The sequence below is a fragment of the Molothrus aeneus genome, chromosome 5 (assembly GCF_037042795.1).
Source record: "Molothrus aeneus isolate 106 chromosome 5, BPBGC_Maene_1.0, whole genome shotgun sequence".
NCBI lineage: Eukaryota > Metazoa > Chordata > Aves > Passeriformes > Icteridae > Molothrus > Molothrus aeneus.
The window spans coordinates 24,153,292-24,168,180 of NC_089650.1; the positions used below are offsets into that span (position 1 = coordinate 24,153,292).

At 39.8% G+C, this 14,889-nt stretch overlaps 2 protein-coding genes across 4 annotated transcripts in view; one reads left to right on the forward strand and one right to left on the reverse strand.

Moving 5' to 3' along the window:
- APAF1 (apoptotic peptidase activating factor 1) overlaps positions 1-3,296 on the reverse strand; it is a 28,867-nt gene extending 25,571 nt beyond the window's left edge. Inside the window, exons 1-4 of the mRNA XM_066549551.1 lie at positions 3,159-3,296; positions 2,692-2,881; positions 1,269-1,466; positions 81-264 (exon numbers count right to left, since the gene is read on the reverse strand). Of these exons, the coding sequence (XP_066405648.1) occupies positions 81-264; positions 1,269-1,466; positions 2,692-2,881; positions 3,159-3,296 (710 nt within the window). The remainder of the gene's footprint in view (positions 1-80; positions 265-1,268; positions 1,467-2,691; positions 2,882-3,158) is intronic.
- Positions 3,297-4,620: 1,324 nt separating this feature from the next.
- On the forward strand, positions 4,621-12,972 carry IKBIP (IKBKB interacting protein). 3 transcript variants are annotated; one of them, XM_066549552.1, is made up of 4 exons: positions 4,621-4,838; positions 6,962-7,190; positions 7,878-7,995; positions 8,882-10,957. In XM_066549552.1, exons 2-4 carry the CDS (start codon positions 6,997-6,999, stop codon positions 9,707-9,709), a joined length of 1,140 nt encoding a protein of 379 aa, XP_066405649.1. In that variant the 5' UTR covers positions 4,621-4,838; positions 6,962-6,996; the 3' UTR covers positions 9,710-10,957. The 3 variants fall into 3 exon arrangements, with proteins under 3 accessions (XP_066405649.1, XP_066405651.1, XP_066405650.1); XM_066549554.1 differs by lacking the exon at positions 8,882-10,957 and adding an exon at positions 11,924-12,972 and having other exon boundaries at positions 4,632-4,838; XM_066549553.1 differs by lacking the exon at positions 4,621-4,838 and adding an exon at positions 5,680-6,104.
- Positions 12,973-14,889: the final 1,917 nt, after the last annotated feature.

A 14,889-nucleotide genomic window follows, 5' to 3' on the forward strand; every position in this document is an offset into this window, starting at 1 on the left:
ACACCTCAGATGATTAGACCAAAGTTAATCTGCAAAGTTTTATCAGTTAAAAGAATAGTATTTGATTTTACTGACATCACCTGGGGTATTTGTGCAACATCAGCAAACGAAGACGATCTTTAGCCTCCTCAATGTTCAGTGGTGGCCTTTGTGAAAGAGTGGAGTCATGTTCCAATCTACTGCAGAGATTCTGAAGTTTTATGAGCAGCCCTGCTTTGTCCTGCTTCCCAACAGAGATCCAGTAAACTCCTCCTGGAAAGTAATCTAAAAAGAAAAAAAGTATTAATCATGCTATACATTTTAAACAATTTTAGATATTTTATAGCAACTTTCAGTAGTAAGTCAACAAACCTCTAAAATCTGTTGCAAGCCATCCCTGCAAATCTTCTATTAACACCAAAGGGTGGTTCTACAAGACCACTCTGTTTATTTTTAAAGGAGTAGACTCTGTAGGGCAAGTACCCACAGAATTTCCACACCATCACTGATGCTGTTCTCCCTCCTTTCTACACATCTTCCTTCCCATCCCTCCACAGCCCCTTCTGCATCCATCTTCCTGCTACTCTGACCTACCATTTACATTTTAACTGTGTAGAACTGCAAGAGTTCAAAACCTGGGGTGTAAAAATAACCCTGAAACAGTGATCAAGGAGACATCTAGAAGAATCAGCAGAGGATGCTATAGTATCTATCCCTACATCATTATTTTCTTTAATGCCAAGTCCTGCTTTCTCCTCCTAGTGTCCTATGCAAGGAAAAATAAATAAAATAGAAAAAATGCCATTAAACAGTTGCATCTACAACCTACTTTAAGCTAAGGCAATACTAATCACCCACAAATGCCTTTCACTATTAAAATCTATGCAAAAGTTAGAGCAAAATTTTTTTAAACTCACATAGCAAGGAGAGGAGTCTGAAGACCTTACAAGCAATGCCCAAAAGGAATACAACTAGATATATTATTTTGCACTAACAGAAATAACAACTTCAAGTTAATTAAGGATGCATCTACTCTCATAAACCAATGCAGATTCTAAGGTGAAAAGCTATTCTAAACCTTTTTCTGAAAATTAAGAGAATACTTAGTGGTCCTAAACCACTAAATGGTTATGAAAGTTGTATGTTGCAAGCAAATATTTCAGAATCACCTAAGAAATTTAGAAATCCAAAACACTTCCAAGGTGACATATGATATTGCACCATACATGTCCAATATGTGTAGATCTACAGTGATATTTATAAAAATACAGATATTTTTCTGAAAGTACCTTCCAAGAGCTGAGGATCCCTTAAAGCTTCTGCTGTTAAAACAGTCTTCCCACAGCCTGCCATTCCATAAACTGTGACCCAACCTGGGTCGCTTCCCAAGCAGTACAGTTTCTTTTTAATAGCATCTACCAGTTTTGGTCGAGTGACAAACACAACTGGTCTCTGTGGTACGCCCCCTTCGCAGAGAATGGTCTTCACTAAAGTTAAGAAAAAGAAACATCAAAATAAAACATGAGTTCTAAATGTGATATCTCTTCAAACCCAACCAAACAACTCTTCAGTCAAAATACCTAGTGGGCTCCCTCCCCACCTCATGTCCCATAAAAATGCCCTAAAACCTGCTGGACTCAAAATACCAAAAAAACTAAAAAAAATATTGTTATTTCGAAATAAATTACTTAGCATATAACTAGCCCCCCACCTAACTGCATGAGGAAAGCTTGTTACACTAATCCCTAGAAGTGAAAAGAGAATTAACATCTCCCATGGAAACTGTGGCAAACACAGGAGCTCAACATCACTATACCCAACAAAGAAATCACTTTCTCAGCCAGAAGTCACCACACCGTGGATGCAGCAGAAAAGAAAGGATGCTGTGTAGGGCCTTTCCTTGGCAGTTCACAGCACAGCACTGGGGTCCAAGCAAGACTTCCATTGATTTAAGTTGAGATTGCATGACTTGAAAGAGATAAAGCATAACAGGAAGGGAAATGTGCACTTCATCTGCCCACTTTGTGGCCATATGGAGTGACATAACTCATAAACTTTGATTATCTAAGATAGCCTTGAATTCCACATGCTTTTGACACTTATTAAATGCAGAGTGCCAGTAAATATGGCAGTTAGTCATATGCAGTTAGAAGGTTCTGCCCATTAGAAACTACAAATTTATTTCATGTCAGTCAAAGATGATCCTGATGAAAATTCAGGTATAAGTTATGGAACTTTTTTAGGGTAACTAAAAGATCTGGTGGAAAGAATTAAGTAAGCTAATAATTAGATCAACTAATCAATAATCAAGTGTAGGTTGAGAGATTCCAGATTAACCTTCTAGATAAATATCAGAATTTTGGAGACTACGAGTTTTTCTTTTAATAGGTACAAATGAGATTCTTCCTTTCTCTAACTTGTAACATTTTTGCTGTAAGTGAAAACCGTAAGAGCATCAGTTCTCCTGCCTTTTAAAATAAGCATTACTCAGTATGAACACTTTCAAGATGACCTATAAAAATTGTAACTATTGTAACTCTCCTGCCATATTAAGTAGATGAAACAGACGTAGTTACTACACTACCAAAACAAACAAGTGCACCAACTGCTCCTTTTTCATTGGAACAGGTATTACACATAGTCACTTTCTAAGGAATAAAAAGACAGCTTTTGTTCACACACAAGCACAGAGATTGCTGCAGTTACACTGACCGTAGGAAGTCATTCCATCCATTGAACTCTTTCTGTTACCAGACGAGACGGCAGGGATGCCATCCTGAAGAAGTGCAGCAAGATCTTTGTACCCTTCATGGAGCAGTGCATTATAAAAGGACCTATATGAATTATTATCTTTTGTAAGAATAATGTTTATTAGCATAGCTGCTCGCTCCTGCCGTGTATTCTAGGAAAAAAAAAATAGAAGAGGTATTATACAAAACTAAGCAACCTCAGAAATCATTTAATCTATCACTCTGTAAATTATAGACTATTTATAGTGATAGAAATAGCCTTTAACTTACCAAGCCCTTAACCTTATTTAGAGCAACAAATAATGCGTGCTAGAATTTGACAAAGCCAGGAATTAGATAGTCAGAAAATACTATTTTTAAAAAGGATAAAATATAGGTAAAATATGTGAGTAAACTAGGAAAAGAAATAGCAGTGAGAGAGAATTCTACCTGTTGCTTCACTCTCTCCTCTTCCTGTAATGTCAGCACTTCATCAGAAATCATACGATCCATAATATAAGAAGTCTTGATGTCATTTTCCAGTGCTTGACGATTCATAAGCAAATAGTTTCTACTCTTGACATCCATATTTCTTCAAGGTGAAAAAGAGTGGGGAGAGGGGGTGAAGTCAAGTCAGAATGGGAACATAACTTACAAGCATGAGGAAAGAAGTTTTAGAACAGCTTATAAATTTTGGTGTTAAAATCAGAAAGAGTAGCAAAGGACAGCTAATTCTGAAAATAGAAGTTCTTTTCCCCATTCCTATGAATTTATAATTATGAACACTTTCAGAACTACAAAACCAAAGACTACAAGCTTCTTATACACTAGCAGCTTGCTAAATATCACTATTGAAAGGTCTTCTCCCTGCTGACTACATCTTTCAATTTTTTTTTAAGTCCTTGGATCATATGGTTGGGACAACAGGACGAGAAAGAGGACTGGTCTCATCGTACGGGATAAACGCATTGTTGTCTCCAAGCTCAAGACTCCATACAAGGACACTTGGATGCTGACATATGATGGAAGAGGGAGCACCCAACACTGCCAATAAGTGCGCTATACCTTCCTTTATCAGCATTTGGACACGCAACTTCAAACTCGCATTCTTCCTCCATATCATAAAAAACCAAATGTCTGAAGAAAACAGGTGAAAACTATTGACTACGGCATGAAGGTTTCCCAGAACTGATCAGCGACTCCGAGAGTCCCAATTGATCGAAATGCCCTCTCCGATCACCCTCCTGCCAGGAAAGCCCCATAAACAAGTCCAAACTCCTCCACAAAGCACCCATGCAGGTGCCTGCAGAAGCGTTCGCCTTTTCCGGCACTCTCTCCTTCAGGAGCTGGGTAGATGTAGAACAGCTGCCTTTGGATAAGCCCGTGATAGAGTGCCTCTTCCGCTGTGCTGACAGAATTTTCTATTTTCACTAAAAATTACGTAGTTAAGAAAGCCTTTATCCCACCGCACCACGAAGGAAAGGAGACACTAAAGCTCCCTGGTCGAAAACCGGATAATAATAACAATAACACTGCCACATGCGAGGCAAATACAGAACAAATCGCTCCACAAACATACAAAACAAAGAGTTAACTCACACCGTGCCGCTGGTGCCAGCCACCAACGAAACAGAAACCGAGGCGCTCAGACCGACCGCCCGCCCGCCGACCCCTGCCCTGCCCTGCCCTGGCAGAACCCTCGCGGTCCGGTCCGTCCCTACGGTACACCGCTCACCTGGCGGGCAGCGCGGAGCTCCGGCAGCCGCCGACCCCGAGCCGAGCCCCGAGGCGCAGCCGCTGCTCCCGGGAAGGCGGCGCCGGCAGTGCTTCCTCCTTCCGGGCCTGGGCGGGGAAAGGCCGGCCCGGCCCGGCCCGGCCCGGTCCGTTCGCCGTCCGCCGCCACCGAACAAAGCCCCGCACCGCCTCCCGCGCCGGCGCGGAATCGCCGAGCCCCGGCTGTGTGTGCCGGGATCGCTGCCCGCGGCGGGCGGGCCTGGACGTGGCGCACCGGGCGGGATGCGCCTGCCGCGGGCAGGGGAGGGGCCCCGGGGCCTGTAAACGTGGTGCCTGCGGGGCAGGGCGGCCCTGCCCGCCTCCGCCCCTGCAGCTGAGGCCGGAGCAGCGCGGCGGGTATGGGACAGCGGCCGCAGGGAGGGGAGATGGGAGGCACTGCTGGGGCTGGGGGCGTCCTGCAGAGCAGGCTTGGGGGGGAGGTGGGTCAGGAGGGGATGTGGGTCGCTTTGGGGGGAGCGGAGGGGATGTGGATCACTTTGTGGGGAGCGGAGGGGGCAGTCCGTCACTCTGGGGGGAGCAGAGGGGATGTTGGGTCACTCTGGGGGAGCGGAGGGGATGTGGGTCACTCTGGGGGAGCGGAGGGGATGTGGGTCACTTTGGGGGAGCGGAGGGGATGTGGGTCACTCTGGGGGAGCAGAGGGGATGTGGGTCACTCTGGGGGAGCGGAGGGGGCAGTCGGTCACTTTGGGGGGAGCAGAGGGGATGTGGGTCACTCTGGGGGAGCGGAGGGGGCGGTCGGTCACTGTGGGGGAGCGGAGAGGATGTGGGTCACTCTGGGGGAGCGGAGGGGAGCGGTCGGTCACTCTGGAGGAGCGGAGGGGGCGGTCGGTCACTTTGGGGGAACGGAGGGGATGTGGGTCACTCTGGAGGGGGCGGTCGGTCACTTTGGGGGAACGGAGGGGATGTGGGTCACTTTGTGGGGAGCGGAGAGGGCGGTCGGTCACTTTGTGGGGAGCGGAGGGGGCGGTCGGTCACTCTGGGGGAGCGGAGGGGGGCGGTCGGTCACTTTGTGGGGAGCGGAGGGGGCGGTCGGTCACTTTGGGGGGAGCAGAGGGGATGTGGGTCACTCTGGGGGAGCGGAGGGGGGCGGTCGGTCACTCTGGGGGAGTGGAGGGGGCGGTCGGTCACTTTGGGGGGAGCAGAGGGGATGTGGGTCACTCTGGAGGGGGCGGTCGGTCATTCTGGGGGAGCAGACCGGTCCGGAAGGGTCTCTGGGGAGCTGCGGCTCATGCCCCTGTGCAGCACCGGGCTGCGCGCTGCAGCCGTCCTTTCAAAGCAGAGCTTTTCTCTGTTAAACTCTTTCCCTAACTATCATTCAAAGCTCTTTTTTTTCCTCCACTTTAACTTCATGGTATGTGCTCTCGAACCCAAAGATATTTTAAAAACTTCAAAATACAATTTTTCTGGTTTGGTGGCTTTTTTGTTTGGTTTTCTTTGGGGTTTTGTTTTTCTTTTGTGGAATTTTTTGGAAATGAAAAACTTTTTTTCCTCCATGCTTCAAGCTCAGAGTGTGCTTCCTAGTACTGTGGCTCAAACAGCTCTAAGCTACCTGCATGACAGATTAGATTTTAAACAATGTCTTTTACCCCTGTACATGACTATGTAAGTATCTCCAAATATTTATATTTTGATATGTGACTAAGCAGTGCTGCAAAGTGATCCAAAAAACCAGCACAATAGTTTGGTCTCAAATTAGGCTAAAGCAACTCTGCCAAGGATCAAGTCTATTTTGAGCAGTATGGTGGAAGATTTTAGGCTTAAAAACTACACTCTGTCCTTCACTTGGATGATTAAAATATGAGCTAGAGATTCATATTACCTCAATCTATTCTGACCTTAATTTTATCAAGAGGAAGTTACAGTTTTTCTTTTTTCTAGAGGCATGATTTCATGAATCTTCAGAATTTTTCTGTCATGACTTTTTGTTAACCAACATTTGTGATTTTACAGATGACATGAAATCATTACAATAGAACTACTAAATTAAAGCTTGATTTGCAATTTTATTTTATAAGTTGAAAAATTAACTTTCCCCTTTTAGTGTGGTGTAGGTAATAATTCTTTTTCAAATTTACAGGTAAAACATAAGTTCATCAGTGAAATTGCTGATGAAATTGTCACAGTCATCAGCTACAGAAATACACTTTTAATCCTTGTAATTTTAAATACATATTTAAAATAGCTTATTCTACAGCAGATGAAATATTTCTGGAAACATGAAATTAGCTTAAGCTTGGAAAGTGAGTTCACAGTTGGAGAAAATATGAAAGCAGTGCTCTGTGATATGGAAAGCAAATGAAAGTATTATGGTACTTTACAAAAGTTCACATAACTAGGAATCATCGTGAGCACCAAAAGAAACATGTTTGGAGATATATTTGTGAACTTAAAGCTTATGTTTGAGGATATTTAAAATGTAAGAAGTAAAAACTAGTCCTTTCTGGGTTTTTTTTTCCTAGCTCTCTCCTTTGCTTCTGCTTTTTAAAACCACAAAATGTCTGAAGTTAAGCCAAGGAAAAAAGGTATTTCTTCATCCAAGACCAGTGAAGGTTCACAGAAGGCTGAGAGGCACAGTAATTATGGGAAGCTGGCAAGTCCCAGGACCAGCAATAATCACAGTTCCTTTTGGATGGACTCAAAGACAAGTTTGAGTATCATTTCCCTTGCTGTTTGCCTGGTGGTGAGCTGGTAGGTAACTCTCTAAAGAGGATTTTAGTATTTTCTTTTGTATTCTGTGGGCTGTATGATTTACATATTAACAGACTGCTTGGGCTAAGTGTCTACAGAAACTTGTTAGAGCCAGAAGGATCCAGGAAAGAGTAGGAGTATTGACAAGCATGGAAACATGGGTGTGCAGTGAGTTAATGTAGAAGCTCCATCTATTACATCACCCTGAGGTTCCTTGCTCATGAATTCTAAATATCTGCTTTGGAGACTGCATCTACCTGGAGAGCAACTTAGGCTGACAGGAAGTGCTCATTTGACAGGCAATAAATGGACAGAAGTGAAATAGAGTTTTCTGTAAATAATTTGCTCAACTGTGTAATAAACCATTCATCAGGTGGAGTCTTTAAGTAAAGGTCAAATACCTTTGTTAAAGACGTTTCTTAGCAGCATCAGTGCCTTAGTTACCTTAGCATGCAGTGTAAAAGCAAAGACATCTATGGATGCTTCCTTGCTGTCATACCTCTTTTAGAAGATAAAAAAAAAAATTGGTCTGTCTTGATACTGGAGTTTTTTGGTCATGTATTGATCTAGCACATTTTGTGAACACAAATCCCTCCAGTAACAATTTGCTGTGAATCAAGTCATGGAATACTTAATATATACTAATTAAGAAGTTATGTTTTCTGTTTATTTACTTGAAATTTGCAGGTTTCTATTTCAGCAGTCGGGTCAATTTGCTGATCTGGAAAGAAAGTATAATTTTTTACATCAAGAAGCTGAAAAAATCATGGATGTGGGAAGTAAAGTAAACCTAATTTCTGAAAAGGTAATAATTAACATCTTAATTGGATGATCTTTGGTGAATATTTGCCATTGCTTACTTCATCATTATTTTGTTAATTTAACTGCCTGTTTTAAAACAAGTTTTCAGAATGTGTTTTACTTGGCCGTGAAGAGGCATTTAGGGACTATTTCATGTGACAAAGCATGTCAATCCATGTCATTGTTCCAGTATGTGAATACAGTAGTTGTACCTCAGTATTATTTTTTAGAAACTAAACTATTTTTAAGAACTGACATACATGCATGTTTCATTTTACCAGCCTTCTCTTGTGTGCAATTCTAATGTACATTGATTTGAAGAAAATTTACCAGCATTTTTATGTAGCAGACCTCTTCTAATAATATGAAGACATAATAAAGTGATAAGAAAATACAATAGTACTGAGAAAAGACATTACCACGTGTGACATTACCAAGCAGAAAAGCTGTGTTGGTTGCTGAATTATCCCTGATACCTTACAATAAGGATGGTAGCACGGCATGGCTCATGCCAGTGATTTTGTTTCAGCACTGATCTCAGAATAATGTCATTTATACATGATGTAATTTGGATATTTATATACTATGCTTCAGATTGCAGAATGTTGCATGAGATTTACTGTATTTTGGACACAAAAAGAAACCAAACATGGGAAATTGCATATATGCTATAGAAGTTCAACAACAGACATAGCTTTTTTTCTGTGACTTTTTCATGCTAGGTTAATCAACAATATTTTAAAGATGAAACATGGAAATCACCATGGAGGAGCTTTGTAACAAATACAGTGGTTTTTAAGGGACTTCATTACCTCTTAATAAATGGAAAGGGTTTTCTGTTCTTACTTTTGTTAAGTAGACACAGACGTTGTTTTGTGTTGTAAATGCAGCTTGAGTCTTCTGAAAGTATCCTGCAAGAAGCTGCCTCATCCATCTCTGTGATGACTGAGTTTGGGCAGGAAATATCTTCTCTTCATAACACCATAAATGATATTCGGAACAATGAACAGACTCTATCCCTAAAGATGCAGAGCATTAATGAGAAGTTCCAAAATGTTACAAATTCCTGGAGAAGAAGCCTGGATGAAATGAACACAAATGCTAGTGGTTTAAAATCTGAAGCAAAGTTCATACACACAGAAGTTACTTCCAAAATCAATGAAGTTGACCAAAGAATTAAATCCCTTGCAGAAAGAGTAAAAGATTTGGAGGATAGTACAGCCAGAAATATCAGAACACTAAAAAAGCAAGAAGATGATGAATTCTCTAGAGTTGAACAAAAGTTGAACTTGGATGCAAAGTCAGTTGAAAAGCTAGAAGAAGAACAGAATAGTCTGGTAGCCAAGGACACAGAGCTGAATCAGAAACTTGCAAACTATGAACCTAAAATTGAGGAGTGCAAGACCCATTTGCCAACAATTGAAAATGCTATTCACTCTATTCTTAGATTGTCAAGTGACTTGCTTGGTATGGAGAAAAAGATAGAGGACTTGAAGACACAGCTGTATGCTGTGGAAAATGACATGCTGAAAACTGTTTCTGATACAGTGGCCATGCAGAAGGCTCTTGAGGGCCTCCAGTCCAATGGCAGCTTGATCAAAATGCAGCTTGAACTAGCTGTTCTAGAAACAGGGCCTGACATAGCAGTATCTTCAAAAGCAGAAGAAGTAACTTTAGAAAGGTTTCACTTAGAAAATGACCAGAATGAGGATAATTGAATTTGGTCTTAGGTTTTTTTCATTGATGAAAAAGCACTTTTTTATAAATAATGTGATTTAAATCTATGTCAGGGTTAGCTGATGTACTGTCATTGATCTAAAGATCATTGGAACAGCTTGAAAGGTTGATAAAGAGGGTAGAGAGCAAAAGAGTAATACTCTGTTAAAAAAGGAAAGGAATATTTTCTTAAATTAAGGATTATTTTCAGTTTATTTATTAAAAGATCTTTTTTATTAAAAATTATTTGAAGCCAAGTATTTAGATTTAAGGGAAAAAGTTCATATTTTTAGTTTGTATTTAGCTTTCACTACTTAGTTTCTTTTGTTGTTACTTTGTGTATTATTTTCCATAGACTTGTAACACAGTGAACAATTAATCACTTATTTCTCAGCTGAGATAGCTGTACCTTGCTTTTGAAGTGTTGTACACCATAATGGTTTTGTGCTGCAGGAAAGCACTGAGTACATTTTTAACAGCTGAAGCTCAGATACAACACCCTTAGAGAAAACCTGCTGAGAACCTTGTATTCTGGTTTCTATAAGCTGGCATTTACATAGCACCTGGTTTGGTTTTATTTTTTGGGGGGTGGGCATTTTGGTGCTCTAGAAACAAATTTTAACCTTTTAACGTTTTCTTCTGTAGGATGCTCTTTGTTAGGCATTACATGATACATCTTACATTGCTTTGCTTTTGAAAAGAAAAAAAAATTAACAATGTCACTGACATTGTTTCCCAAAGTTTGCTGAACCAAGAGCTGCAAAAGTAATTGATGAAATCAGTGGAGTTATGTGCTTGGGAGCAAGGAATATGCAGTTTACCCACAGACCTACTTACACATGATGTAATACTACCTAGTGGGCCTGATAGATGTTCATTGAAATTTGGATCTCAGGGACAACACAAATGGTCTGCAGATTTAATGGCTTGATAATTTTGTACTTCTCTGGAAAGGAGATTGCTTAGTACAACAGTATGAACACATTTATGACTTAATCAGACCTAATTTAAATTAGTCTGGGTTTGTACATTAATTTTAGAACTCCACTGAAATCTTCACTAAACAAGTAACACTGTCCATTCAAGGGACTATGAAACCAGTGTTTCTCAATGTTATAAAACTGTGTTGGTTTCATATAATTATTGCTTATGTATGAATTTTCACAGTGATATTCAAAATAAAAATATATTGTAGTGAATTTCCCTGTCCTGATGCATAATCTAATTCAAAATAAACTGTTCCTCCAGAACGGGTACAGAGTAAATACTTTAGTGTTCCCTGTCCTATTAGGAAAAACTACGATATAAAGAAATGCTTTTTAAATATTTTTCACAAGTTTCAGGTTTTTTTCACAGTGTTTCAGTTCTAGTGTTTCTACTTTGTATCATTTTGAGGCAGGGTGGTGGAAGTGACAGTGGTGTGATCCCTAATCTTTCATCAACCTCAACCCTACTGAAAGCTGAATGTGCAGGAGATTCAACATGAAATCCTTATCCTTGGAGGTATTAAGTAGGAAAAAAGCACAACTTTCCACAACCTAAATTCTGGTCTTTTGCTTTTGAGCAAAACGGTTCTGAGCTATTGAGGAACGACTGGCACTACTGAAGAGTTAAAAATATTGGTTTCTGTGATGATATTTTTACTACTAATGTCCAGAAGAGGATTTATATGAAACTAATTCTAGCCTCATAGAATGTGTTTCAGTTTGCCTGTTTGGTGTTTTTTTTTCTCTCCAAGTTCTACCCTGACTTATTGGGGATTGAACTGGATAGTTTCACTTAGATGATTTCCTTTTCTCCTCTCAAATTTGAAAACCAAGAACCAATCATAAGAAAATAAATATAAAAGCGTGAACTAGCAAATCAAGACAAAAATCCAGCAGTAGCATGAGTTTTCCTTCACTAAAATAGCTTTTATGGAGACTTAAAAATTCCAATGTATGGAAAAAGATTCCATTTGATGACTTGTGTTTTCAGAGGTCACCTTGGAAAGTCATATGGCACCTTCTTGTAATTTTTTGTTGTAATAGAAGAAGTACTAACATTTATTAAATATACTGACAAGAAAAAAAAAAAACTAGTTGTGTTGTAACAGAAATTGATTTCCTAGAAACAGGGTTTGCACTCAACTTGAATGTCAGAATAGTAAGATATTTCATTAAAGTATAGCTTGAATTTTGAGTTGTTAAGCTAGAAATATTTTTGTATCCCTCTAGTGTGAAAAGACTTGGAACTTAATGAAACAGCTGGAAGATCTTCAAATAATTTCTCACATTAAATATCTGCAGGAAGATATTTATACAATGAAAACATGGTCTAGCAGCATAATTAAAAAACAAGAAGAACTGGAGAAGAATTTAACAAGCCTTTTTCATGCAGTTTCAAGTGCTGAACAGAACACAGCTTCTGTAGCAAAAAATGTAACATTGACGATTGTGACAGTAAAAACTGACATAAGGCGCATTTCAGGCCTGGTCTCAGACATGACTGCACTGACAGATTCTTTGCAAACACTAGAAGATAAAGTGGAAAAAGGTGAAAAGGCAACAGTAAAAAACATAGGTGACCTCCTTACCAGTAGCATCGACCGAAGTACGAAAATACAAAGCCTGGCATCCAGTAATGCAAGGAAAATAGAGCAAATTAAGACAGCACTGTCTGAGTTACGGAGCGATTTTAACAAGCATTCCAATAGACTTTTGAATCTTGAAGGTGACAGAGCAAAAGTTCTGAAGACAGTTACATTTGCTAATGATTTAAAACCTAAGATGTACAAAGTTAAAAAGGAGTTTGCCATCTTGGAGCCTTTAATAAATGACCTAACACTGAGAATAGGAAGATTAGTGGAGGAGGTCTTACAACGGGAGAAGGAAATTGCTTTACTGAATGAGAAATTGGCCAATCTAACAAGAGTTCAAACCGAGATCAAGGATGTGAAAGATGAAATAACCAAGATTTCAGACATTAACTGATCACTGAAAGGCCACTGCCTAAAGAATAGTGTTTGAGAATTGTTAACTCCCATCATGTGTAGTACTGAGAAGACAGACAATATTTAAAGGCTTCGTTTAGAAGCACACCTAAACCTGAAATTTGTCCTATTCCTTTGAAAGGACAGGAAAAAATCATACTTATTTCAAGGGAGAAATAATAATGTGAACAAAAAACATACCTCTTTGCATGTATCTTTCTGAAGAATGACAAATGCTATATTTAATAAATTGCTTGTTTTGTAAAATAAAACAGTGTTAAAAGTATAAAATTATGTCCTTAGCTTTAGAGTTTGCTTTCATGAAGAAAGCAGGACCCAAGAATGACAGATTCCAGTTTTGCTTTCTTGCTGCAAAGGAAGGAATAGAACTGTGGTTTCCAGCTAAATAAGAGGTAGTCCAACAGCAGTAGTACTTTGTCTCTATTCACTCTATGATTTTTGTAAACTAGTTTCGTTTTAAAATAATATTTTACAAGGTAAATGCAGCGAAGCAAGAAATGCTCAGAAATATTGCTGATGCCTTCCAGAAAGTTTGTCACACATTTAGATGGAATAATTTGTATAAGGCTTTGTGCAAGGCTTTTACAATTATAAAAGCCTTACAAAAGGCTTTTATATCAAAATTACTGATTAATTGATTAAATCAAAATTACTGTGCAGCACCATTCTGTCTTTAAAACACAGAATGCTCTATAGGGACAATGCTCTGAAAGACCTAATAATGCTGCTGATGGCTTTATCCCAGTGTCACAGTGTCTGCTCAGGAATCCGAACAGTGTTAGTCATTCATTATTTCTTAGTCTGTAAAATACTACAGTGAGCAGCAGAATTAGCAAAGAGAAGCTGCTTATATCCCAGAAGGCTACTGCTATGAACTACTGGGACTATTTAGGTGCTGCAGAACAACAGATTTGAGACATTTGAAAATGAAGTAGGCAGTAACAATATAGTGGGAATGGTTTTAGCAGAGGAAGGTGGGGGAGAGAAATGCATTAAATAGGAATAAAAATGGCTATAAATATCAATTAGAAGCAATACAGCAACTCAGAAAATCCCTGTAAATGAAATTATATCAAGAAGTGTAAGTATATAGTAAAGCCTTTATAACTTTTCAGTTTGCCATACCTTAACATCTAGCAACTACTAGACTCATGATGGTATGGAAGATACAAGCATTCCTGTCCCTCACTATTTTCATCCTCATTCAGCATTCCATGTATTTTGGTCTGCTTCATGTTGCTGGTCTTCTGTACCTTCTTTGCTTCATTTGCCCACAGTCAACCTCCAATACTTTGTTTAAAGTTTTCCTCTTTTTGGTACAGGTCCATTCCTATCTCCCCCTTTCTTCTACCCCTTTCCAGGCCACCTGACAGATGGCAATAAACCTGTCAAAAGACAGGTTTTCCTAGGAGCGTCCACAGATACTCTACCACCCCCTGTCCCTTTGCTGTTCCACACAGTTCTTAAGTGAGCTCCTGAAAATTACCAAATGGCATTTGAAGCAGGCAGCAAAATTAAAGAACAGCCATGGTAAAGTATGCATTGCCTATCATACCTGAAGCAATGTATGTACACATGCACATACACTTTAGGGGTTTGAGGGTTACATAATAAATATATTGTGGATTAAAGGCATCACAGGCTACAGTCACTTGATTCACTTTGCTTTCAATTTTATGAATGCATCATTTGTGGTCAGTAGCCAGTAAGAATCTGGAGAGGCAGAACTGGAGAACCGGTAGAGCAACATCTACACAAGTGATGTGGAAAAAAACACATTCCAGCTGCACAGTTAATCTGAGCAGCCTTGACACAGCAGAGGTCTGTCTGCATGCAAAGAGTGTACTTACTCCTTGGGACAGCAACCAGAAAACAAGCCAGGATAAACAACTGTGAATTTCACTTTCAACCTCCAAATTCTAGAACACGTCTCCCAGTGAAAAGCTGAGTGTACAGTCCTGTGTGTGGTCTCCAAGGGAAGTTAAGCATGCAAAAAATGTTACAGGACCTTTCATTTCCCTTTCCCTTTAGATGTGTGCAGACTTCCTACCCTTACTTCCCAGGATAATCCTCTCAGATATTTTTCTTGCTGCAAGCAAGGCAAAAAATTTAAGTCACAAAGGTAAAGTTTACTTGAAAAAGGTATTTTGGAATAATCTGTATTTCAAGTTGTCACACCACTGTACTGAC